Here is a 25,773-nt window from a genome sequence, read left to right as displayed (position 1 = left end):
CGTCAATTGTGATCTCCATAAATTTCAAAGAAACAAACAATGAAAGAATTATTAACAATTTTCCTTGCTTTTTTTTCCGTTACACCCCAATAAATAAAAATAATTTTCATTCGGTGAATTGGTGCAATATCTTCATTTATAAGTTAATAATGATAATGAGTATAATAATAGAATTAGCCTTGGTGAATGATGAAGAAATTAAATTTTTCGGTGATTCGATAACAATTGAAATTGACTATTCAACTACATATAAATTAAATAGAAATAAATCAATTTTACAATAAAGACGGTAACTATTCGAATTTGAAAATTCGAAAATAATACACAAATATCCTATAGCTAACTAATTAAATAAATACAACTTGGGCTAGTTTTAACATTTTAGATGTTAAGTACGTCACCTTATATAATAATAATAATAATAATAATGTATGCAATTAGCGGCCGAAAGTATAATATATAAACCTACTAATTTATTCAATCTGTGGAAAATAATCCATTATCACACACACAATTTTCTTCACGTCTGGTAATTGAGTAAGTACATATGTGATAGCTAGCACCGCAGAATATCATATTTAATCACTATAAAAATTTTCTATTTCCTAATTGTATCATTTTAAAACGGACAAAACCCCAAACATAAGTTTCCAAGGGTCCAGTCTAAGTTACCTAAATTTATCAATCACCATTGAACTCTCTTCAATCGATTACGTATTATTAATAATACGGAATGTATATTTCATGTACATCGAATGCACTAGAAAATACTGATAATTCTTATACTTCCAGCGGTCTTTTCAAAAACAAACTATATAATGCGACTTTTTTTTTATTACCTTAACAAGAATATTTAAGAATGCAAATGGAATGATCAGATGGTGAACTTTCACTGGAAATACAAATATCCTTTAGTTTATTTATAAAATAAGTAGTTTCCTAAGGAAGGCAGTGTTCTTTCGAATGGTACAAATATTTGGATTATTTGGAAGAGGACTCTTCTTTCTCATTCAACTTTCCAGTCTATTACATATCTATAAAATAATAAGTCTTAATAAATGGTACATTGTACATTAACCCATTTTTCAAATAATAACTTCCTCTCTTCGACTCTCAACTTTTTAAGGATGTATTGCAGTCGCCATACAACTCTTCATCGGATCAATCCTCAAAAAAATACCCCCTTTTTGGCTTTCATCCATATTAAATAATCCAGCTCTAGATTTTGTCTCATTACCAAAATGCCACTTGATAATGATAATGAGAAAGCTCAATAACTCTGTATTTATTCGAGTCAATCTGATCAAAGTTGTACCAACAATCTACAAAAAAAAATACAAGTGAGAGGAAGCCACACCACCACTATTTTATCTTGAGAATAGAAGTTGCAACCCTTGCCATTATTGCATCAAAATAATTGCTCTGGTGAAGTCAAACACTAAATCTCCCATAATCAAGTTTTTTGATCGTTGAACTTGGTAAATTTAGCGGAAAACATTGATACAAGCTTGATTTATTATTGACAATTAAGTTTTGTGTTGATAAATTTGTCTAAGCATATGTAATCTGCGGAACTATCCATTATCACTCAGTCCGTGACGCACTCTTTCATGGATTGTCTAACAATGAATTATCTTTCTAATTCATATGATTCCAGACGTCGCAGGCTATTTATTATTATTTTTTTTTTTACACAAACACACTAAGTGCTTCACGGCTGAAGTGACAAAAAAAAACCTACTTCATTTAGACTCGAATTTTGGGAATCAGTTAAATTAATCTCCACAGAAAAGGAAAAGAGTGAGAAAATTGGGAAGCGAAATTTAAATGAGCCAGTGCTATGATAAAAATTCCCTATCAAGATCTGAAATACTAGGTTTACGATTTCTAGACAAGCGACGACTAGTTTGAAGGGGTGAAGTGATTGTCTCCTGGCCAGGCGTATGAGCTATATCAATGTGATCAGAATTTCTCAGAATTTCTCGATCGAATGTCACCGGTGAAAATCTTACCCTACTACTCGATATCTGATTATCCTTAGCGGATACATAACTCGAGTCCTCAGAAGTTAATGAGTCAGGGGGTGTATGATTGGTGGGAGTACCTGATCCAGAATGATAATTATTAGTTGTGCTTTTATTCGGTGAATACGTGTAATTTTGTGACTTTTTGAGACTGGATCGCAATCTAGTGACTGCCTCGAGATTACTCGGCCTCTCTCTCTCTGTGCTTGAACTGATTTCGTGGGAGTTTTGACGAGTGAGAAAGGAAGGAGGTTGAGGGTAGGGGCTATACTCCTGGGTTACGTATCCAAAATTTGTACATGGAGGATTTGGCAGCCGTTGATAATAGTGGCTGGGGGAATAAGGGACAAACTCAGACTCGTCCTCGAGGTGAAAAGTGGCATTTACATTACTCGAATTACTTGTATTAGAAACGTTGGATGAGGTTCGATGGTGGGTGTAGGTGGTGGTTGTCGTGGTGGCGGTGGTGGTACTGGTAGTAGTAGATGCTCGTGAGCCACCTCGTACGAAACTGTTCAAGCTACTTGGATTGTCGTAAGCGTGAGGCAACTCCGGATATTCAATCATTCTCTCACTGCAAATATTTTAATTTAATTTATTAAAATATTTTGTTTAAATAAGGATTTTCCATAAACTTACTGATACTCAGGAGGCAAAAAATAGGGAGAATCCGATGGTCTACTACTACTACTATTCCACTCGGGAGGCACAATGGTGTAAACCGGTGGACCGAGCTCCGGATAAGATGGTACATTTGCCATGTAAATGGTAGGTACTCTCTCAACCAATCGATCTGCCCGAGCAATTTCAGGCGAATAGACTTCCTCGTTGACACTTGCACTGGAATTTTTTCTACGTGGTCTTGGTGTCGGCACCTTCGAACTCGTTGTACTATTGCAGGTATAATGCTGAGGTGAGTCGGTGAATCTAAGAGGTTTTTCCACATTTAGTGAGAGACCTGGAGCTATACCCCCCATTGTATTCAAAAAAGGTCTGAAAAAAAAAAAATAAAATATTTGAGCCAAGTGAGAGTTATTTTAGACAGCTTTATTATTTACCTGTACCTATAATGACGTGCAGGTCCATGATAGGTATTATGTGGATATCCACTGGTGGATGAGAAGTCATAGTCATCGGCCAAATAGGCAGAATTTCGATTGGAGCCATTATTATCGATCCACCACTTTGCCGTTTCCTCCTCCTCGCAGCCACCAATTTTCGCTTGTAATCTGGGATGAATTGGTGAGACATTGGTAATTCTAACATCGAAGCCTGTCGCTACGCCTGCGAGCATAGCAGCAATGTTATACAGCAATAACTCAATGGCCCCTAGCTTTGGTTTCTTAGCTTCTCCATTATAAAGCGTTGGCATTGGCATTGGCATGATATACGGTACCGTCATACCCCCTTTCAATGGATAATCTGTCTTCATCCACTCCGTACATATATCCGATGGTAACGTCGAATAATCTACAAAATTAATTTATAATTTTTTTTCCTCTTCACTCCTCATCTCCGAGCGTTTTCTTTATTATAACACCCTACCATTCATTCCTTGTGCTTTTTTTTGTTATAAAAATTTTCATTAACCAGAGCAATAACTAGATTCAATAACTATTGTTATATCATATTATACAATGACAAAAATTTGGGAAAAACCACAGTCTTTCCCTAAACTAGATTTCTTACCTCATTCTATTTTTTACTAGTTTTTTTTTTTTTTTAATGTTTTTATAAAATTGCATTTTCCTTGGAATATTGTGATTTATTGAAGAATGAAATTTAACATAGATGCTTCTTTTTTTTAATGGTGCATTAATATGTTGACTCGTTTGAGTCCTCCCGCTACTCAATACACATGCAAGTAAATGTTTTACATTTTTATGCCAAATTAACTATTAACTAGCAAATAAAGAAGAACGTTGGTATGGATGAAATGTTAATGATATGAGTAGTGTGAGTAGGTTTAATTGGAAAATAATAGTAGGCTTATCCACTAAATGAGCATGAGGATTTAGGTGTAGAATTTAGGTTGACTGGATTTGCTTAATTAATTTAGTGATACAAGTTAGGAATGTAGGAGGTATCGTGCAGGGTATCATATACGCTCAACATTATTTCTCCTTGATTGATTTTCAAGATATCGCCATCGCCATATGAAAAAAAAATGAGGCGAGAATAAATAAAATATATTCATGTGATATACCATCTCTATTAATCATCGCATTATCTCAGAAACTATTGATTACCATTGTGACGATCGAATTGGTGAATTGTAAGGAAAAATTGGCCTGCTCGATAAGTGAGAATCTTCATATACTTTTGGCATCACTTTTCCCCGAGATAATCCAATAATAACCGGAATGAGATGAAGTGACTTGTTACAGTTCGCCATGCAAACACAGGATTGAAATAAACAAATTAACTACAAAAAAAAATTCAACGTGTCCAACTGAAAAGCTTTTATTTAAAAACAAACTATGTCTAAATACAAATGTGTGCATATTTTTGTCTATTGTCTCCACGAATGTGTGCCCATATCACTTCTCTCCCATCTTTTAAAAAATTTATTTCTATTGTTGTTACGCGTCCTAAATTTTTTTATTCAATTACAAAACTCGTTTGTCGTTTAATGAGAAAAAAAAAAAAACCAAAGCAAAACACAATTCAATACTTTATTTAATAAGTAAGAGAATAGACGACGGAAAAAAGATATTAAATTTGTTTTTCTCGAGAAAAATGATGAATTGAAGAAATAGCGTATGTTGACAGTTACTGTGGTTAGAAAATTATGAATCTTTAGGAAGGAATATAAATTTGGATGAAAGGAGAAAAATTAAACCAACACCAACAAATTTTTACTTTACATATTTTGCCATCTCCGTCATTATCCTTTCAACCATTTCAACTTAATTTTAACTTTTAATTAATTAATGATATTTGATTAATTTTGTTTTATTATTCTTTCTTTGGATTACAAATAATGAAGAAACAAATCACGTTCCGCTGGCAACGAAAGAGCATTTCAATTCAATTTAATCATACGGTCTCTTTTCAATTTATCAATATCCACCTAATCAATCACCTTTAATACTTGAATGTTCAAATATAATAAAAAAATTTTGGTAGCTGGTCCCTCAACCAATTACTATTTTATGCTAAATAATTTTTTCACTTTTTAATTACCGAATGCCGTTCAATGAGTAATTAAACAAATGTCCTTATACAACTACTAAATAGATAATCCATTGAAATGTAAAAAATTATCCACAAGTAATGTTCTTTACATCTTCAACTTTATATATATATATATATACATATACATATACATATATATATATAGAGCGAGAGAGAAAGAGAGAGAGAGAGATGGAGAGACAGAGAGAGAGAGAGAGTTCTCAAAAAGTCCTATGTCAAATAGTCAAAAAAAGATGGAGAATTTTTTCATTTAAATAGAATAGTACGAAAAATGCATGCATTTCACTGGAACATGACGTACGATAGTGAGGAGAAAAAAAAATAAATTGGGACAACATTTTTTAAAATTATAATAATAAAAACAACAAAATATTCAACGATGGTTATTACCAAATTGAATTTGTTATTGAACAATCGAATGTATTGAACTTACGCGTAGAATGGATATTTTCCTCGGAAAGACCTGTGATAGAGAGATAATTTTCTAAAATATAATTCGGTATGAAAATGACAAAGAGCATACAATTACACATGGAAATATGTTATACAAGTTATGGGGCGAGCTAGTGGGGTGGGATAAAAAGTGAGGAGCTCTTGTTGTCTATATTATCTATAAAAAAATCACCCTAACATTTGATAATGAACATATGATTGCATTGAATATTTGGTTATGGAAAATCTCAAAGGGGGAGAAAAATTTTGGTGAAAAGTTGCTGTAACGGACTTTCTGACTTTGCGGCTATTTAATCGGCCAACATGTAATTTTTATAAATTTCACTAACTTTAAAATAACTAATTTTTTTTGGTAGGCGATTTAACAGGGTTCTCGCCATCCTCGTTGGCATGCATTCCCTCAGAATGACGTCTTACTAAACTGGCTATTGTTAATGCCTCGGCAAACTTTTGTTGCAAGTTGTTTTCACGAATTTGATTTTTCACAGAATTTCCCAGAGACTCAGTACTTTTAGCCCTCTTAACCTCACCAACACAAAATTTGTCCCTTCTCCTGTTAAAATCTTGAAAAGTGAAAGTTGGTTTGTGAATAAAGTTTATGGAGTTGGTTGCCTTGGTTTGCCCCTTATTGGCTTTATCATCTAGCTGAGCGTCATGATTAAAGTGAGCCTCAAGATTCTCAAAATCAATGCCTTCTCTCGAATTGGCTGCCAAAAAACTAGGAAGACTATCACCGTCATCTGAAAGATCAGGAATAATGATGGAGTTTTCTAGTAGGCTGTATTGGACTTTAACCTGTTGCTTTCCATCGAGAGCATCACGACTGCCCCACGCTCTAATTCTATTGAAAACTCTTAATGGTGACTTTGCACTTCTAGATTTATGCCTGACAGGTTTGACAATAGAGTTTTCAGGACTAGACTCGAGCCCATCGTTAGGGTTAGCGTTAGCATTAGCATTAGCATTAGCATTATCATTAACTCTAACAATAACCGAATTCTTCATTTCCTTTTCGGACGAGGCTAAAGAGCTTTTTCTCGAGCCTGAGGGTGATCGAAAAAAATCAGCCAAAGAATTCAATCGTGATTCAGAGCTGTCGCGTCGTTTGATCTCTTTAGATTTACTTCTCTCTCTCCTCTTACTCTTAACTCTTTTGGCTGTTCTGACGAGACTTGACGCCACGCTATGCACGAAATTACTCTCACTTTGTGGATTTATCGAATTTATTGATGAGTTATTAATCCTAGTGTTCTTTATAATGACGAACGATGCACAATTGGTAGTTACGATTGTCGATCTATCCAATTTGCTACTCATTGACTCCTTTAATTCACTCAAAAACCTCAAATCTCTACCATCCTCATCAATATGATGTTCATCATCATGTTCATCATCATGTTCATCATCATGATCGTCGATAAGATTATTCGCCGATGAGTACAATTTTCTGCTAGTTGGGTTACCTATTTCTTGGAGCAGCGGGGAACGTTGTGCGCTCGCCAGTAATGCCGTTCGTAATGGTGTCTTTTCAAGATCTGGCGCTGAACGTGACCATCTTTTACCACCGGGAGATGCTGGATTGGGTGGTTGGGTGATTATCGCACCGCGCTCACGTTGATGGAGTGTTGATGGACCCCAAGTTTTACCCTTAACTCCGTCTGCCGGTACTAAATACAATCCACAAATCCACAAATAAAAACCAAACAATAATACAACATATCATTATCATCCACTAAAAATATATCATCAAAAAACCAACTCCAATTATTTCATCATTTCAAAATAAAGTATTGAAAAAAAAAAGCTATTCAAAAATTTTACCAACTACTCACTACTTTTCTAGAGAAGCAACTCAAACAGTCAGACAACGCTTTACTACTACTTTTCTCCAAGAACAATATTTTTTTCTCAAATTAATGAATTTTTCACTATTAGATTTGTGAATTTTACGGCTGGTTTGGCTTACAGGCAATAGCACGCAATCGAGGTATGCAGGGTGAGCCTGGTGGACTGTTGGGACGAGAAGGATTCCGATTCTTGCGCTCCAACGCCGTGTGCTGAACTGTTATGGTGTGCCGGAAGTCTGCCGAACAAAAATTTACATTCCTTATTTACATTCACCTCAAATTTTTTCAATTTGTCTTGATAAATACGAAAACATTAATAGAGATTCGCCAATCATCTTCAAATCCACCAACACTTTATTTTCTATCACTAATTGACGTGCTCTTCAGCAATCATCCATTAGGGTCGTTTATTAGACTTTTATTTTCCATTATATTACTTATAACTTAAATAATTAATAATAATCCAATTTGACATCCAATGGAAACAATGTTTTCTTTAAAACATATTCAGGCATGCGACCATCGAAGAGTTTATAAGGTACCCTCTTATTAAATGCAGAGGAGTTAATCATTTCAAGCCAAAGTTTTCACCAATAAATGAATCTCCAATAAATAAGGCAAAATATATATATATAAATATGGCGTAATAATAGCCCTAAGAAATAGATAATTATTGGCTATTTTTCGATAGCTCGGCTGCAAATGAATGACGGTGTCGAGTTGTGTAGATTAGAAAATCTAGAAGCAATTTGGAATGCTCGTTTCTTTTGCGGGATATTTGCCGGTTTATCTTTTACCCACTAGATTTGAATTCCGGACGTGAACTAGAGAAGATTTGAGTAATAGATTATACGATTAACAGAAAAATAAAAAAAAATATATGTAATTATATGAAGAAATATACCTGAAGGTGCACTTATATTGCTTCCTGGTTCTTTTTTATTGAGTTTCAATCTAGACTTTTTAAATTTGCCTCTTCTTTTATTAGGTGTCGGTGTGCTCTGCTGCTGAATCATCATCACCGTTATCTCTCGTTCAAGCAAATCAATTTCTCGAGCTGCCAGTTCCTCCTCACGCTGCCTCAAATTTTCCTCTTGCTGTCGTTGTTGTACTTGAGCCTTGGTCAGTTCTTCCTCTCTACAGCGCAGTTCCTAAATTAATAAAAAATATCAACATCTACGAAGGAAAATACAATTTATAACTAAATTTTTACAATTCCAATAATTCATTAATTTTTATACACATCAATCAAATTCAAAATTCCTCCCTATATAATCCTACTAATAACGCATAATGGCATTTTCACCACCGTTTTTTCCCAAGAATATTTTTGATAAATTTAGGTGTATCAATCATCTCCAATCTCAGAAAAAAAAACATGAGAATCTTACTCATTATTTTTCCCATCACCATTCCCATCAACCGGCCAAACAAAAGATTGGCATCCATGCTGGCAGGTTGAATTTCATTGTGTTAATTGAAGAATTTAAGTGAAAATTCTTCTGCAAGCTACTGGAAGGTGAAAAATCAAGAGAAATGTATCTATCAACGAGAATTCGGGTATTTCCTCGAGCAATCGTGCAAACCTAACAACTTAAGAAGAAACCTATCGAAAAATATCTTGTCGAAGAAAAATTTGGCAAGAAAATTCCAAAGGGCAATTCTGATATATCGATTCAGTTTTACCCTTCCATAGTCAATTTAATATAATATATTTAAAGCTGCAGCCTCTCTTACCTCTTCTAAAGAACGGCATGCCTTTTGTAGCGCATTGAAAGGAGAAGAATTTTATGAGTAATACAAACATAATATTATACTTCGCTATGGAATTTCCATGAATTCAATTGTACTCAGTATTATCACATTTTCCATAATAAGATATTACATTAGAGAACAAGGAAACAAATTTGTTGAGATTTGATATTTTATGCCAGACCCAACTCTCCATTATTACCCAGTAAATAATGCAATTCTCTAATTTATTTAACGATTAAACTGATTTCACCTTCTCTAAAGTTTGATCATGTTATTTCAAGGGAGTGAAAGTATTTTTTTTTTTTCCATTACCTTTTCCTTCATGCGCAATCCATGGAGAACTTCTTCGATCTCTAATCTCCAATTTTCCTGCATAGTGTGGAAGGACTCATGGGGAGTGGCAGCAAAAGCACTTCTCACATCATCAAGTGCCTCGAGAATTTCAGTGAAATCTGGTCTACCGTGGCTATCACAAGACCAACAAGCCTGCATTAAATATTTCCAAGGCTGTGGACACGTCGAAGGAATAGGCAGGGTCAATTTGTTGACAGCCACACCGTAAGCTACAGCAAGTGCATTGATCCCTTTGTAAGGTGTTTCACCAGTTAAAAGCTCCCAGAGAAGAACTCCATAGCTCCAAACATCACTAGCTGTACTAAAAGTATTTTGTATGATGACTTCTGGTGCCATCCATGCAAACGTTCCCGCTGCAGACATTCTCGTTGTCTTATCAACTTCTCTAGCAAGTCCAAAGTCTGTGATTTTCAGTGTTTTACAATGAAGATCATCATTCTCAATGGGCTCACTTACTAAAACGTTTGAACTTTTTAAATCCCTGTGGATAAGTCGACTGGGTCCTTCATTGTGAAGATAATTCATGCCTCGAGCGATCTGAATTGCCCAATCGACTAACACATCAGGAGGAATTTTTCGACCGCTTAGCACTCTGTTTAGACTTCCACCTCGTGCATACTCCATTACAAGACACATATTAGGGGTTTTCAGTGAGACACCTTCCAGTTGTACGATATTTTCATGTTTCAAAAGCCAGAAGCGCTTTGCTTCTTGAAGAACATTTTCTAGAGTGACGCTCGGCTCTTCGTTGGGGTCCTGACGTGCAGCCTTCACGGCTACCTCTTTCTTTCTCCAATATCCCCTGCAAAATTATTCAATCAGTTGAATATTCAAAATTCCATCTATCGGGCGACGGTCCAAGGAAACATTTTAAAACATTAATTTTTAACAAGAGGAACATCATGATTATCTTTGAAAACGAATTAATGTTACGAATGTTCTTATTAAATGACACGGTAAAAAATTCAGCGCATATTTAATATACACATAAATATAGGCATTTGGAGAGTTGCCTCCCCACCTGGTTGGACCAGTTCTTCCACTTCATTCGTTCATTCCCAAGGCTATTGACTCATTCAGCTCAGGCCCATTGCGTTAGCCTGACACTCGAGTCAATACATAGATTTCTGTGATGGTTAGCTAGATAAGCACAATCATCTGAGCAATTCCCAAAGTCCATACGGTATGTATACGGCCTTTTGTCATGTGTCTAGTCAATGCCTTCCATAAGAGAGAGAGAGAGAGAGAGAGAGATTTTAGAGTGACTCCTTGAGGACTACTATCTACTATCTACTTTTCTACAATCTCAAAGAGTTTTTCTTCCATTTACACAATTTACGTGACAAACTTTCAGATCACTTTCTTCTTTTCATGCATCCAGCCAAGTGGATTCCCTCAAGTGATATGATCTGTTTTGACCAAGAATTTTCATAACGAAATGTTCAACTCAAATCATGAAATATTGCTATTGAAATGCACAGAAAAACCTAATGAGGTGCAAGAAGGAGAACTATCAGAATGTCAGTCAATTGATATTTTATGGATTTATTTATTATTTTATGGAATTCTCTGAAATTACTATGATTGGACCAGTAGAAAACATTACTACTATTGATCTAGAGGGCGAGACGGTGGAATATAATTTTGAAGTGTCCAGTGAATCTTGTCAAGTCTTGGAATACTGAATACACGCGAAGATAAAAAATTGGGAAAAATTATACGGGAGAAAATGTCATTCCGTGAAAAATTACGTGAAACTGTTGTAAAATCTTGCGTTTCTTTGTGGGAAATTTTGTTTTATCATTTTGATCAAATAATTCCATTTTCTCTAGCAATAGAGCACGGAAATTAAAAAAAGGTGCCAAAGTATCCACAATTATTATATAAAGGGGAAAAAAATTATAGTGAGCCTGTCTTTTGATTTTATATTAAAGGTAAAAAAAATGGCCGTCCCCTGATTACATTGTAGGGGAGCACTAAAGGCACTCCAAGAATCATCTGTGATTCTTCATATTTAAAAATTTAAAAACGGAAAGCATTTTCAATGACAAAATGACAAAGAAATGTAAATTTTCTTTTTCCTTCTGTATGAATTATTAGTAAATTATTGTCTACTCAAACACCTTCATAAATTTATTCCTGTATAAATCATATGGGAGAACCAGTGCTGAAAAAAAAATGTTTCTTTTTTTTTCGAATGGAACTCTTGAACTCTTCAAACCACCTAATATAGAGAGATACTTTCATTAGAAAATTTTCCGGCATTCATAATAAAGAGTCAATAGTGATTTTCTTATGGTTCTTGTATCTTTTCATGTCGTTATACTATCATTAATTAAAGGACATCATTATAAGAGGAAAATAACGCTATTGTAGAACTTGATAAGTAATGATGCCATTTTTACCCTTTTAACTTGATCACACACTCATTGAAGAACATCTCCTTGCTCAAATTTGATTAATATTAGTAGTGATTCTATCATTTACCAGCATAAACAATGCAATCCGACTATGAATTGATGATTTCATTTTTCATAACAAATGTTTAAGTGAAAAATAGGAATTTTTGAAATGTTGTTAAAAGCTTCAACGAAATATTTGTCAAGAAATTATCAAAAAAAGTTCTCTTCTCACAAAAATCTAGAGAACAAATTTAAACGCAATGACAGCTTGCCAATTTCTTCATATGCAGAAATAATGAATTTGCTCAGGTGCTCTAATTACTAGCGAGTTGTATTGTTTTATATTGTTGTTTAAAATGTTGGAGTTTGAGGAATTCCGTGACTGTCTAGGTGACAAAGATAAAAAACAAAAAGCCTTTTCCTGAATGAAAATTTTTTACTTTAAACAGCAGAGACACTGTCCCATCATTTGTAAATTGTTCTTCATCAAAATAACCCTATATTATGCAGGAATGATACCTATGTTAACAGCAACTTTTCTTTGTATTGCTAGTTAATAGCATCTCCAATGATTTTGAGCTAAAAAAATGAGTTCCATAATACGCTTCAACATCGATAATCACAAATGAATATCGACCGGTGGAAACATCTAAAAAACTCTCTGTCTCTCAGTCTCTGCTGTAGTAGACGGATTTTTTATTTTAACATTGAAATAGAGAAATATGAAGTGTCAATGACATAATTGATGAGCCGAATGAGATGTTAATTATGAATTGTAATGTAATTGAGGCTTTCAATGGTCTTTTATGGTTCATAAAAAGAGAAGGTAAATTAATTAATAGTTATTATCAATAAATTTGATAACAATATGTCTGATATGCAGAAATATGATGTTACCTGTAAACTTTTCCAAAGCCCCCAACTCCGATAACTTCCTCCAACTGCAACTCCTCAAAATCAATCTCCATGGGTTGTACATGATCGAATATGGATATTCGATCAGTTGCAATAACAAAATTAGCTGGGAAGATGCCAACTTTTCCGCAAATTTTACCAGTCCACCAGCCCTCGTCGCCGGATATTTTCGAATCCTTGGACAGCACTTCGACCTGCTCACCTGGTTCAAGTGTCAATTCATCCTCACTCTGTGCAATGTATTTCCACATTACTGTGACAATCACCGATGATTTTTCTTGCCTAGAGTGGGATGAGGAGTGGGTGGCGTGTGAAGGACTTGTCTGTTGAGACACAGTCCTTGCTGTACCACCACTGTGTGTATCTGACATGCTGCTATCAGACATATTGTTAGATGATGATGTCCGATCGTACGAATAACCGTAACTGCAAATTAACAATCAATATTTTAACATTTGATGCTGTCAAAATGCTATTAAATTATTATTTACTCAATGCCCAACGCCCCCTCAATCATGCAAGTCACCACTTTTGAGCCACTTATACCAATGCACATTATTCAACAATTACAAATTGACTTCATTTGTCAAATGCAAAGTGCGAAAATAAGATAAACCACCTTTATTTTTTATTTGACTTTCACCGAAAAGATATGACTTTTTCGAAGAAGCTTTTTATTTCCCCGGCTTATTACTTGACTTTACAGAAGGGGCTCCCTATCTCTTACCTCTTTTTCCAATTCCAAGATATTAATCAAAAATTCATATTAGAAATAAGTTATCTTATCTTATCTTATTTTTCTATTTTACCAGCAATCGAAAAATTTAAGAATTAACGACAATATAAGAATTCATAAAAATAATAGAATCCATTAACATGACTTAATTAACTACTAGAAAATTTTGTCCCAAACTCCTCGTAACTTGAAATGGAAGCACACGCGGATCGTGTGAGAGAACTTTATGATTTCCTTTGAGGATATTGTTAGCTTCTTTCTAGATTACTATGGTCCATGATCCCCAAGTTTACAGACAAAAGTCTTCAACAGACGATATCGGATGACGAATTTGAGTAATTGGAAAAGAAAAATCTATACGGGTTGATGAGAAATAAGTAATTATTAACTAATAAGCTTACTAGATTAGTAATTACTATATTTGAGATATTGAGAGGATCAAAGTTTACTTTGATCAAAGCCTGACATCCTCTGTTGAAGATTTTTATCTGCAAACTAATGTCATGTATTATAATGAATTTTGAAAAAGATATATTTAATAAGGAAAAGGGTTGTTCAATGGAAAAAACTCACATAGGGTCCCTATTGTGAGTGTTATGATATCTGGGTGAAGATGCAGCTGTACTCGGTGTATTTGGCTTTGAGGCGCCATTCTCGGGATGGAGAAGAAACCGCTCGCTCCGATGACGAGCATCTGGTTGTCCGTGGTCCATCAAGGTAGACAAGCCTTTAGCCGATAGCCCGGCTGGCGGCATATGTCTGACACTTCTATAACAGCCTAACTTATGATCCTCCTATTCCCTCTAGATTTCTTTCAACTTTCCTTCAACCTCAACTTATCTATTTTATTATTATAACTCTACCATCTTCACTCTCATCATCTTTCTTCCTCTTCCTCTTCCTCTTCCTCTTCCTCTTACTCTTTCTATTTTTATTTTTATTATAAACTCACCAAACCTTTTTTTAAAAAGTCATTTAAAAGCCACCTTCACCTCCATCCTCAGCAATACTGGGCTCCTACTATCACGCCAATTAATTATTCTAATGAAAATTTTACAAATCTTGACATGACATTTTTCATATTCATATTTTTCATTAACCGTCTAAAACAAAACCTCTCAAAATTCCACCAATCACTTAACTTCGACAATAATAAGACAATAAAAAAAAACACATCACATTAAAAAGTATCTTTAAAGTACACTAAACTCCACACTATTTGTCAAAAGTCAAAGTCTCCGTGTATCTATGACAATATGAATTATCGACAAACCGGTAGCCTCTTACAATAACTTGCTCGAACCCTTCCTTCCACGAGGAAACAATCTCAACCCTCACTCCACATCCACACATCAACAATCAACCACCCTTTCAACCCATTCAAGCCAAATAAACTCCACCTCTCCAATGTTTAAACAATATCCATATTTTCGAGCAACACACCCTCCCTGTCTTTTATATACTTTGCAAGTTAAGGAGTCAGTTGAAGAAAAAGTTGAAGAATTAATAAAGAGAAAAAAAAATGGAACTAGTGAATGCTCGAGTAAAACCACTGTTTACGATGGCGTTTGCACGCCGATCACCGGGAGTTGGAGGTGAGCCTGTTGGGATTATTGGTTATTCAATATGATGATGTCTTTTGGGGGACGCAACACTTGACGTTAGACAATCGCTGATGATAATAATCCACATAAATTTGAGATAATCAATGATTATTCAATGTCCAACACCATCACTTCACGGTGATAACCTAGCTGACGCCATGTTTGATTTTCACGAGATTTGACACGGGCCCCACCAATCCCCCTCGTGTCCTGCCTGGTCCACCCATTACATTACATATCTATATATGTATATATATATAGATGGACGGCCACTGCAGCCCAGTTTTCATGTGCATTTTATTTCGCTCAATCGCTCAATTTTTCCATTTCCTCGGAAATCAAGCCAAAGTTCATCTAAATACATTTTTTAACCATTTTTATGGAAAATCTCAAATAAATATCGAATGGATGTCATGTTTTGTCCTTTCAACCTCTTCGACGACACCAAGTGTCCTCTATTTCAATCAATCGAACAATTACTACACATCTATATAAATTCTTTGAGATGTATCAATTTTTTCTATTTTGACGTCGCAATCATTCGTCAGTCTCTAGCAAGTACAAGAATGACAATATGAACTTGAATTTTTGGTGAAAAAATACTTCTGATATAATTATAACGGTTCATAATGAATCATAAAAAGCTAATTCGTTCAATATTTTTTTGGTTTCGTTTCCGAATGTAATTGTAATCGTCCAAAAATTCTATGGTGAATGGTTTGAACTGTAAAAATAGAGCATTCTTTGAAAATGTCTGTGTGTGAATAGGAAATTTTTGGTCTGAACGGGAAAAAAATGATAAAAGCCATTCAGAAGCTCGCCATCAATTTGTTCATCTCAAAGAAAATATATCTACAGTTGCATTACTTTTTTTTTTCTTTTTCGACCGTCTTCTATCACCATCTATTCGGAAACTTACTATTAAAAAAAAAAAACAAATAAGTAATATTATGGTGCAGAAGTGGAAATGTTGATGGTTTAGGAAAATACTCTTAATCCCGACAAAAAGTACATATCTCCGAAATAATGAATGAATAATGCCAGAAATTGGTGGTAAGTTATTATAAATTTTATTAAGTTGGAGGCTTACACGAAGGAAAAATGAAAAAAAAAAATTAAATGAGAATTTAATGAGGACATTAGACAATCATTTCAAGTTCCCTGGCGTAATCAATAGCGAGGGTGACGAGATCAGCGGATGGGATGGGATCCTCTGTCTTCTTCTCATGGGCTGGACCGAAATAGAAATAGCCATCTTTAGCGAGGTTCCACTGTTTTTTATTAGCAAAAGCTAGAGTGTCCTGTTCGGAATTAAGATTGAGCATTCTTGCAGCATCCTTGAGAGATACTTTGTCGTATGCACTCTCCATACAGGCGCCAATTTCATCGCGTACAGTATTGAGGAGAATATCGATGAAAAAAGTGTAGGAAGCTGCAGGTACATTGCCTTTTGCTAAGAAAATTTTGTTATAGGATCCTTCCATGAGGCACTGCTCAAGACTCAACGGATGTCTGATGTATACGTTTGATTGGATTTGATCAGAAGGTAGGAGCTCTAATTCTGTGTGAAACTCGGCTACTCTATTCTGTGAAAGGAGGAATAAGAGATTCAGCCCCAACAGTTGATACTTGTAGGCTGACTCAGGAAGGGCCGATTTGTAATCGAAGTAATAGCATTTTAGTTGAGCCATATAACGCTCGAACGAGGGAATATCCTCTGCTGCGATACTCCATTGTGCTCCCATCTCCAGAATGTCTCCTAATCATGTCACATTATTAATTAACATAACATTTTTCTTATCCAAGAGAAATTATTTGTTATTTAATTAACTTACGTGCAATGAGCAGCTCTTTTTGGGAAGCTGAACTACTTGATGTTGGCAGAAACATTAAATGAGTAAGGCCCACCTAAATACAAAATATTAATATAAAACATTATTGACCATCCTCCAAATTATTCTTTATTTCATTAGATTTTATAATATAATAATATAAGAATAATTTCAAAAAATGGCGAGATGATGACAAACAAATTTGACACAAATTCATGAGTTGTTGTAACATTTTCATACCTTTAGCTGATTCAGCAGATCACCACATTTTTTCAGATTGCATGGTGTTTTCGTCCACTCCTGTTTCAAATTTTGATACAGCGTTATAATTTGATTGAGAGCTGTCATTTTATTATATTTGTGAGAAGGTTATGTGGAGAAAGCACAATATATGGCGAAATCCTCTCCTTCTTCTTCGATTTTTTTGGCACTGATGGACTGTAATGTCTCGCGCGGCCGTTGTCCCTCTATGGGGATATTTCATAACTAGTGGTTGTCGATAAAGACAACAACAATTGTTGAGGAAGGATGTAAGGATCGAGGTTTGCTTATTGATTGCGGTATGTGATTTATATGAGTTTATTTATTGATGTGAAGTAGAGTTTGTGATAATGAATATACCATGTCTTTATCCCTTCAGACATATAATAGCATATGCACCACGGTCGAAAAAAAAGAGCAAAAAGAAAATCTCCCGTAGGTTGCATAATATACTAATTTTCCTATATAAGCTATGAGTGAGATCATAATGAATTTGCTCGCATTGTTCAGACTAGGGTGATTTGAGGGCGATCGATTTGGAGAATCTGAAACCAGGGGGGTTGTCAGTCGTTATAAAATTTTTTCAAATATTCCCGCTCTTTGTTTAAGTTCTTGGCTTTTAGGCGGACTAAGTTGGCTGTTCTGGCCGTTAGTCTTGCTGGTGTGCTTTTGAATGGAGCTTTTGAAATCCGAGTAAGGGATGGTTGAGGGCTTTGGATGACGAAGATGATAATGGTGATAAGCGAGGAAAAAGTATAGGAAGTTGGTGATTTTTAACAGGATTTTCCAACGCTCTTTATGTCCAAGAAGACGCAAGCTGTACAATATGGCGAAATGAGTAGTAGAGATATATCATATATATGCAACAGATATATTATCATTATTCAGTAACTAACGCTACGTCTCGAGGTTCGATATTAGTTCAGGCGTCACCGCTATGTATCACATTTCGCTTTCAATGCTTTTCATTGGCTCCGATCTACCCCTTCCACATAATATACATAACCTCTTTCGACACTAGTACATTTTCTATGTTTACTTGTAAAATGTCATTAGCTGTAAGTGATCGTGAGTGAAAAATGTTGATCGAAAGCAATATATTACTGAAGGATTGTTCTACTCTTTGATTGACAGCATATTAATAAATTTCAGTGACTTTATATGAAAATAATGGATAATGCGGAATTGTTGTTTTTTGATACATTTTCTCATGATATTTCCGAGGTAAATGGACTGTAGATATTTGGCGTATTGGAATCTATGATAGATGATGCATTAATTGATTTTTTTTTTCCTATATTATTGAATAGGAATTAAATTTAGATTTGGTGCAATTTCCAAAGCCAGTTTACATCAGTGAGGTTAGAATAATTCCTCTTGGTGCAAGAGTACAAGCAGACTTTCCAGGAGGCGTTAGGCTCGGGTAATTAGTCTCTTTCATGTCTTTATCCTCTCTTTGATTTCCTTCAAGTTTTACATAAAATTGATTTTTCATAATATTTCAGAGCTACAAATCCCTCACAATTTGAGATTGAATTCTTCGTGAATGACCTTAGCAAGCCTGGAGCATCAACTTTTGAATCTCTGGGAGGACTAGAGTACAAGCAGAATGTCAATATCCAGTTGGAATGTGAAAGAAAACAGATACCTACTGATGGGCTTGTCCTCCGCGGCTGGTACACCACAATAACCCTAGCTGTTTACGGATCCCTCACCAAGTCTCTTTCTAATCCCTCCGAACTTCATTCTTCAACCTCAACTACCCCAGTTTCAGTTCCAGCTCCAGTTCCCGTTCCAGTTCCAGTTCCAGTTCCAGTTCCAGTTCCAGTTCCAGTTCCAGTTGCAGTTTCAGTTGAGCCACCAACTCCAACGACACTTGAAACCTCGGAAATCCTCCAACCGGACTGGTACTATGACAACAACTTAGTTCAGCCTCAGGTATCATCTCAACCAGAGCCTTTACCCCCTACGACCTCTTTATCCATCCCTCAATCCATCCAAACTATTGAAATTATTCAACAGTCTGCAGACCTTCCTCCAGACCTCTCTCAAAAATGGAGCCAAGAGTCAACGAAATCCTCTTCAAAAATTTCAAAGAAACCTGCATCTCCCCCACCAGATTCTCTCGTTTCTCTAAGTCCAGAATCAATATCAGCTGAAGAGGAAGATGAAGAAGCACAACAGCAGCAACAACAACAGCAACAACAGCAACAACAACAACAGCAGCAGCAACAGCAGCAGCAGCAGCAGCAGCAGCAGCAGCAGCAGCAGCAGCAACAGCAACAGCAACAACAACAACGGGAAGGAGGAGAAGAAGATGAAGAAGAGTCAGAGGAAAATCACCAGGAACAAGAAGAAGAAGAGCAAGGAGAAGAAGAAGAAGAAGAACAAGATGACGAAGAAGAACAAGAAGAAGAAATAGAACGAGAGTGTGAAGAGCCCGAACCCGAAACAGTGGAACCCTTTGAGCCCATTCTATCTGACGAAGAACTTATGAACGATGATATCCCTCCATCTAGTACAGACTACCAATCAGATATATCTGCAGAATTTCAGCTGCTTGAGCCTCCAGATCTACTAGATCTCATGCCACTACCTCTGAAATTTGATGTTTACCGGAAATTTCAATCAGAGGATGGTGAAAAGATCCAAGACATCCTCAAGGTTCTTTCAAAGTCTGTAGTCCATTTGAATAATGCACCTGGCCAGGAGAAAGAGAGCTTCGTTCATAATTGTGAATTGTTATGCTTATATTTAAACTCTGTATCTGATATAGAGGCAAAGGATCTTGAGGATTTATCGGAAATAGTTAATACAGGTTTAGACATGGAATTAGCAAGAGCCCAACCTCAGCCTGCGTACAAAGTTCGGCATATTAAGGTAGGAGTGAGATTAGCAGAGGCTATTTGCGCATTTCAAATGGGTCCTGAAGTACTTTTAAAAGTAGACGCTCCCCGTAAGCTCTTGACTCTGTGCATCAGAGAGAATGTTGCCCTCCCTGTCAAACTTGCTGCAATCAGAGCTCTTGATGCAGCTCTCATTAGTCCAAAAGTTGTTGATAACTTTTTAATGTCGGAGAACAATCTTTATAAAATGAGCCTAATAATGCTGGATGAGGCAAAATTAGCCAGACTCAAATATGCACTGACTTCTTTGTTGCGGAAGATTCATGTATATGAACTACTTTGTCAAATAAAAATGACAGGACTAAAGGAAATTGAAACTATTGAGTTGACTCAGGCTTATACTTCTGCTCCAACATTAATGGCACAGCCTAAGCGCCAGTTACCAGTGAGTATGCAGATTGAGTTTGAAAGAGACATTGAGAGAAATCCTCAGAAGCACCTGATCGTCTACTTCAGTCATCATGGTTTAATGAAATTAATATTGTTGGCATTAGTGAAGCCAGATTCGTCGATGGAATTGATAAAAGCTGTTAGAAAATTTCTAATTGACTTGACGCATAGTGGAGAAGGTCTTTTATATCTGTTAGAGGATACTGAAGTTACTAAATCCATTCTCAAAGCTCTCAGATATAACCAGCCAGGAGTGGGAGCAGACATTGCCTGGCGTCTTCAAATCACCCAGTGCTTAGCCCATTTAAAACACTCACAAATGTCAAAAACTTCGAATCAAACCGATTGGATGATAATGAAGAAACTCTATTCCTTCTTGAGGTACTCCCAAGGTTTATATGCCATTATTTCAGTGATATCTATAGGGACATTTATGGATATTTTAATGCCTTTACTAGCCGACAGGGATTTATCGGAATTCTCGGCTGAAATAATATCTATGACCATCAAATACTCGAACAATGTTGAAATTCTCCAGACTCGAGCCTCGTCTCTTCTAGATGCTTCAACAACACAAGTCATTCTTCGTGATATAAGTTCTTATCTCAATACTGCTCTTCCGCACGCCAATTGGAATTACAACGATGTCTCTTCTCTAGTGTCAATAATTCGCAAATATACAGACAAGTCGTCGGCGCTTCCCGGAGAATTGCTAACATCCTGTAGAATTCTTTACCATTTAATCTTCTCTTCTAATGGAGACATTGATCCAATGGAGTCTTACATGGAGTTGAAGCACAAAAATGTTTTGACTCAGTTGTTTGCCGCTGACGGATTACCATCTCTCGTGGCAGTTCTATCGAATTTAACAAATTACTACGAACAGCCATTCCTTCATCGAGCAGCATTAAGTGGTCGAAGAGGACTGGCTCTAATTGGTCTATTAACAACATGTGTTAGGCTCATTCGAGCGCTTTTACAGCGATTAGTTGAGTGTATGGCTAGCGATTTCAAGGATTTAACTCCAGTATCTCCACTTCTTGGAGTTTATTCTTTAGTCGATGCTATTCCAGAGTGTGAGCATCTCGTGAAAGTTCTCCAAGATGAAATAGCAGAAAGCCTTTTATTATTCACAAAAGCAGTGGACTCGGACGGCACTGGAAATATCGCCAAGTCTCTTTGGACGCAAATGTTAGGAGAAGTTTTGAAGATGATTTCCACGAGGGCGTGCAACTTCCTGCCAGGATTGAAGCTCTTAGCGAGACTCTTGCCACCTACTTTACGTGAGGTTGATAATCATGAGAAGAATATAGTAAGAGCTCTGGGAGTGAGAAAACTATGGTCTGCTCATCTTCAAGCACAAGCTGGCAACCTAGCCGAGACACTGAGACTCCTATGTGCCTCTTGGAATGAACCTCTTCTCACCCTTCTATCGACAGTATGTAAACAACTGAGTGATTTAGCAGCACCAACGGCTTTACTCGTTGGAAGATGCTTATTGGATAGAATTCTTACAGCGGCACCATTGGATAATCACATACCAACACTGGCTCTTCTTAACGATCTCACTCTTCATCCCCCAGTGAAAGCCACCCTGCTCACACTCATGAGTCCAACATCACGAGCTCAAGTGAAATCCGATCAAAAGTATCCACCAGTGGTAGAGTTGATGTGTGCCACATTGAAAAACACCAGCGACATCAATGTTCAATATGAAATTTTGCAAGTTTTTCATACTCTTTGCGATGATACATTGACTTTAGTCCAGGATAACACATCTGAGCCCTCCGAGATCAAATTAACTCACTCGGTCCCCAGCAAAGAGCCCTTAATTACCATTTTAACTGCCTTGATTGATATTTTGGGAAATTCGCGAAAAAATTCAAAGATTATTCTGGAAATGAGTCTTCGTGTTCTCCTATCTCTTACAAAACATAACTATGGTCTTTATCACGTTAAAAGCTGTCTGGAAAATAATCCAGGGGCGCTTAAGGTATTTTTAGATCATGTAGGATGTTTGATGGAAAAGGAAGCTAATAATTCTGATAACGATCATAGCTTAACTATGTTAACTGTTTCATTCTTGGAAAGTCTCATTACCTGTGGTAAATCAAGCAAACGGTCTTTATATCTGAGATACTCTCAATTGGCAAGTTTGATTATGTGGGAAAAGGATGGATCGACTCCCCATCCACTTGAGAAAATTTGTACAAGTGAGGATTTGGTGAATGATTTGAAAACGGCGCTGGAGATGAAAGAGGAGAAGGAACCAATACCAGAAATGTTGGAGCCTCTGTTACCAACTCCAGAAGCACTGTTGAATCAATTCTCCCAGAGATCAATCAAGAGATTGGCCAATTTCTCACCAGCCAGATCAAGAAAACGTCATTGTGCTCCTCGGATTACTTACGAATCAACTCCAGTCGATTTAATATCTCTAGCTGCTGAATTGTTACCTCCGGATTTTAATTTATTAACTGAAACTCAACTTGTATGTTCAAAGGCTCCACTGACAGAATCAATGGAAAGTTTAAAGAGCAAGGAGGGTAGAGTTGTTACAAGGGATATTCAAAGATTACACAATTGCATTGTTAACAAGACTAAGCAGCCGTTCGTAACTCCTATGAGGGGAAGGAGTCAATTTGTCACCTCCCGGGGAGGGATGTCCTCTGGAGCGGTGGGCAGGGGCGCCGATCCTTTCAGGTCTAGACCCCCAAACACCTCAAGGCCTCCTTCACTTCATGTCGATGATTTTGTAGCTTTGGAAACTTGCGGGGCTCAACCTACTGGACCTACCGGATATAACAAATTGAGTATTAGAGGCTCAGGTCCACCCAGAGGGGTTATTTCCGGCAACAGGTGTCGTACTTGGGTTGCTGAACCTCGACCACCCTACCTTAGATAAGATATTCAAATTGTTTTTACTTCTTTTCGATTCTATTGTACAACTTTTTGGCATGAAATATTATTCCTGCCATGTAAATATTGAAATAAATGTTTTTCACAAATTTATCAAATTTCATTGACCTCTTTATTGAAAATTATTTAATTATTTACTAATTTATGGTATTGTTTTGAGTGATTGAATCTTTCGTTTTCTGATATGTTCATGGTTCGTTTCACGCCTGAATTTTTGTTGAAATTTTTCGTAGCGATTTTTGAAGGTTTCAAATTTCGTTCGAAATTGGTCATTTCGGTAAAGTTTGGAGGATCGGTTGCGTTTGAGAGCGTCTTCAACTTTAAACTTGTACTTGTCAAGAATAGTGTAAATGTGGTTAGTGGGAAAAATGCGTTGTATGGTCATGAGTCGGAGGATCTCAAGGATGTAGTTGATTTTATTGGCACAACAGGCGTTTCCTAGAAGAGATCCAGCGATCACGGGATTCAAACTGTGACCAGTGGCTTCGAGTCCATTAAGAAAAACTGTAGCTTCTTCCAGTGTGTGACAACCAAGGGCTAACACTCCCCAGGTGATCATATCAGGTACGAGATTCTCTCTTTGGATATCATCGAGTACTTGCTGAAAAAATACAAATACACCAACTGTATCAATCTGTCGATTGACCTACTCTAAAATAAATTTTATTAAAGGCCCTGCTTATTCTCACCTTGGCCTGCTTATAATCCTTTCTAAAACTCCTTTTCTTGATGAGCATGTTGAAAAAATCAATATCCAAGGGAATCTTGTTTGCTCTAGCTGTTTTGATGAGCTCATTCTCGATAGCTAATGAATTCGGCACAACGTCCAATAATAAGGTCATGGTTTTGACATCAGGTTTAATGTCATCGGCTTGAAGTCTCTGCATGAATCCAGTGAACCCTCCGAATAAAATGAGCTTATTTTTTTCATGAATCTTTTCCAAATTGAAATTCTCAAGAGCTTCATGGTTTTCCATGGCGACAACAGCATCAGATGCAGCCCTCGAGCTCATTTCAGGTTGCTCAGTATGTTTAAAGGATAATTTAATTTTGGAGACGACTGGAGGATGTGACAACAAATCGGGATTGAGTGAGTCGCTGATTAAAATTCTCGAGCCCTCATAATTATTTAACAAAATATCATTAGTTTTCAACTCTCCCATTTTAGTATCTCTGATGGCTCTCAATAAAAGATTATATGTTAACAAATCTGGTTTCTTCTTCCACCTCTGCATCATGTGCCAAACGGCTAAAGCATGACGCAAGCCATTTTCTTTGTCAGAAATGCAAGCGTATAGTAAAGAATTGAAAGTGGTGGGGCCAATTGTTAACCTCTTATCAATCATCTCATCAACAATCTTAAAGGCCTCCAGCAGACAGTTGTGTCTCCCATAGGCTTTCACCAGAGCATTGTAATGGACCTCGTTTAGCACCACGTTCTTCAGTAGAATTTCTTCTCTGATTCTTTCCAAATAATCCAGAGCAATTGTTCGTTCTGACGAATTGGCACAAGCATTGATGATACTGACATAAGCCGCTGAATTGGGCTTGAGTGCTCTTTTTTTCATAGCAGTCAAGATCTTCCAACTGCGTTTCAAATTTCCTTGAACTGCGAACGCCCGCAACAATAGAGTATACATATATCTAGTCGGTTGATCTCGATTTTCTTTTACTAGATCGAGTACTTCCATTGCCGATGTTAGATCTCCTTTGGTAATATGTTCTTTGATGAGATCTGCATATTGTCCCTTTGAGAGTTTCAGCCTGGGGGCAACAGCTGCCTCATTTTTTTCAAAATCTTGTTGTTTTTCTTCATCGTAATCAAGTGGAGATTCCTCAAATTTATTCCCTCCGATATCGCCAAAGATTTCTGGATTGACAGATGCAAATTTCTCAGTAGAGTAGTAACGCCTGTAATTGTAGGGCAATTGTTTCTCAACCATTTGACTGAGTTGCCGACTATTATCAAAGCTTTTAACCACACTCACGAATTTTAAACATTTCTTTAAACGGTTCAGCCGTATTAATAACATTATAGCCACTTAACCCTTATATTTATTTCTTAAAGAATTATGGTTTTTCTATAGGGTAGAGTAAGTCATTGTTTCACGGTAACCAACTCGTGTTCTATCTTCTATTTACTCTATTAATTATTAAAGGTTAGAATCGCCTATATA

The 25,773-nt window shown here is 36.3% G+C and overlaps 4 protein-coding genes across 11 annotated transcripts; 1 reads left to right on the top strand and 3 right to left on the bottom strand.

Annotated features, from left to right (window-relative positions):
• Window positions 1-326: 326 nt before the first annotated feature.
• On the bottom strand, window positions 327-15,485 carry LOC105271007 (mitogen-activated protein kinase kinase kinase 10). Of its 5 annotated transcripts, XM_011312295.1 has the most exons (11): window positions 14,642-15,485; window positions 14,258-14,452; window positions 12,931-13,374; window positions 9,590-10,433; window positions 8,427-8,673; window positions 7,642-7,758; window positions 7,139-7,342; window positions 5,656-5,685; window positions 3,083-3,494; window positions 2,664-3,017; window positions 327-2,598 (listed from the first exon to the last, which is right to left on the bottom strand). In XM_011312295.1, the coding sequence occupies exons 2-11, from the start codon at window positions 14,437-14,439 to the stop codon at window positions 1,839-1,841; spliced, it is 3,594 nt and encodes a 1,197-aa protein (XP_011310597.1). In that variant the 5' UTR covers window positions 14,440-14,452; window positions 14,642-15,485; the 3' UTR covers window positions 327-1,838. The 5 variants fall into 5 exon arrangements, with proteins under 5 accessions (XP_011310597.1, XP_011310596.1, XP_011310600.1 ...); XM_011312294.1 differs by having other exon boundaries at window positions 14,258-15,485; XM_011312298.1 differs by having other exon boundaries at window positions 2,664-2,951; window positions 14,258-15,485.
• Window positions 15,486-16,323: 838 nt separating this feature from the next.
• Window positions 16,324-17,571, bottom strand: Rpn12 (regulatory particle non-ATPase 12). Its single transcript, XM_011312293.1, has 3 exons — window positions 17,361-17,571; window positions 17,124-17,196; window positions 16,324-17,047 (listed from the first exon to the last, which is right to left on the bottom strand). The coding sequence occupies exons 1-3, from the start codon at window positions 17,466-17,468 to the stop codon at window positions 16,428-16,430; spliced, it is 801 nt and encodes a 266-aa protein (XP_011310595.1). The 5' UTR covers window positions 17,469-17,571; the 3' UTR covers window positions 16,324-16,427.
• A 103-nt stretch (window positions 17,572-17,674) lies between these two features.
• On the top strand, window positions 17,675-23,694 carry vir (VIR_N domain-containing protein). 4 transcript variants are annotated; one of them, XM_011312280.1, is made up of 4 exons: window positions 17,675-18,290; window positions 18,534-18,605; window positions 18,692-18,804; window positions 18,887-23,694. In XM_011312280.1, exons 2-4 carry the CDS (start codon window positions 18,543-18,545, stop codon window positions 23,580-23,582), a joined length of 4,872 nt encoding a protein of 1,623 aa, XP_011310582.1. In that variant the 5' UTR covers window positions 17,675-18,290; window positions 18,534-18,542; the 3' UTR covers window positions 23,583-23,694. The 4 variants fall into 4 exon arrangements, with proteins under 4 accessions (XP_011310582.1, XP_011310581.1, XP_011310583.1 ...); XM_011312279.1 differs by lacking the exon at window positions 17,675-18,290 and adding an exon at window positions 18,314-18,449; XM_011312281.1 differs by lacking the exon at window positions 17,675-18,290 and having other exon boundaries at window positions 18,314-18,605; window positions 18,887-19,319; window positions 19,404-23,694.
• Window positions 23,686-25,757, bottom strand: LOC105271000 (pentatricopeptide repeat-containing protein 1, mitochondrial). The gene is made up of 2 exons (XM_011312282.1): window positions 24,286-25,757; window positions 23,686-24,197 (listed from the first exon to the last, which is right to left on the bottom strand). The coding sequence occupies exons 1-2, from the start codon at window positions 25,627-25,629 to the stop codon at window positions 23,739-23,741; spliced, it is 1,803 nt and encodes a 600-aa protein (XP_011310584.1). The 5' UTR covers window positions 25,630-25,757; the 3' UTR covers window positions 23,686-23,738.
• Window positions 25,758-25,773: the final 16 nt, after the last annotated feature.

Source organism: Fopius arisanus, unplaced genomic scaffold (genome assembly GCF_000806365.1).
Source record: "Fopius arisanus strain USDA-PBARC FA_bdor unplaced genomic scaffold, ASM80636v1 scaffold00099, whole genome shotgun sequence".
Classification (NCBI taxonomy): Eukaryota; Metazoa; Arthropoda; class Insecta; order Hymenoptera; family Braconidae; genus Fopius; species Fopius arisanus.
The sequence above is the reverse complement of the archived record's forward strand: the minus strand, read 5'-3'. Positions and strand labels throughout refer to the sequence as shown.

What these genes read in the sequence shown, in the direction of transcription:
- LOC105271007 (XM_011312294.1), bottom strand. Translation starts at nt 14,439, where the DNA reads ATGCCGCCAGCCGGGCTATCGGCTAAAGGCTTGTCTACCTTGATGGAC. An exon ending in CAATATAAGTGCACCTTCAG is followed by an intron (nt 7,759 to 8,426) that starts GTATATTTCTTC and finishes TTTGTTCGGCAG; the next exon opens with ACTTCCGGCACACCATAACA. An exon ending in TTTTTGCCTCCTGAGTATCA is followed by an intron (nt 2,599 to 2,663) that starts GTAAGTTTATGG and finishes AAATATTTGCAG; the next exon opens with TGAGAGAATGATTGAATATC.
- Rpn12 (XM_011312293.1), bottom strand. Translation starts at nt 17,468, where the DNA reads ATGACAGCTCTCAATCAAATTATAACGCTGTATCAAAATTTGAAACAG. An exon ending in ATCTGCTGAATCAGCTAAAG is followed by an intron (nt 17,197 to 17,360) that starts GTATGAAAATGT and finishes TTTTGTATTTAG; the next exon opens with GTGGGCCTTACTCATTTAAT. An exon ending in AAAAGAGCTGCTCATTGCAC is followed by an intron (nt 17,048 to 17,123) that starts GTAAGTTAATTA and finishes TGACATGATTAG; the next exon opens with GAGACATTCTGGAGATGGGA.
- vir (XM_011312280.1), top strand. Translation starts at nt 18,543, where the DNA reads ATGAAAATAATGGATAATGCGGAATTGTTGTTTTTTGATACATTTTCT. An exon ending in TTTCTCATGATATTTCCGAG is followed by an intron (nt 18,606 to 18,691) that starts GTAAATGGACTG and finishes ATTATTGAATAG; the next exon opens with GAATTAAATTTAGATTTGGT. An exon ending in CCAGGAGGCGTTAGGCTCGG is followed by an intron (nt 18,805 to 18,886) that starts GTAATTAGTCTC and finishes ATAATATTTCAG; the next exon opens with AGCTACAAATCCCTCACAAT.
- LOC105271000 (XM_011312282.1), bottom strand. Translation starts at nt 25,629, where the DNA reads ATGTTATTAATACGGCTGAACCGTTTAAAGAAATGTTTAAAATTCGTG. An exon ending in AGGATTATAAGCAGGCCAAG is followed by an intron (nt 24,198 to 24,285) that starts GTGAGAATAAGC and finishes GTATTTTTTCAG; the next exon opens with CAAGTACTCGATGATATCCA.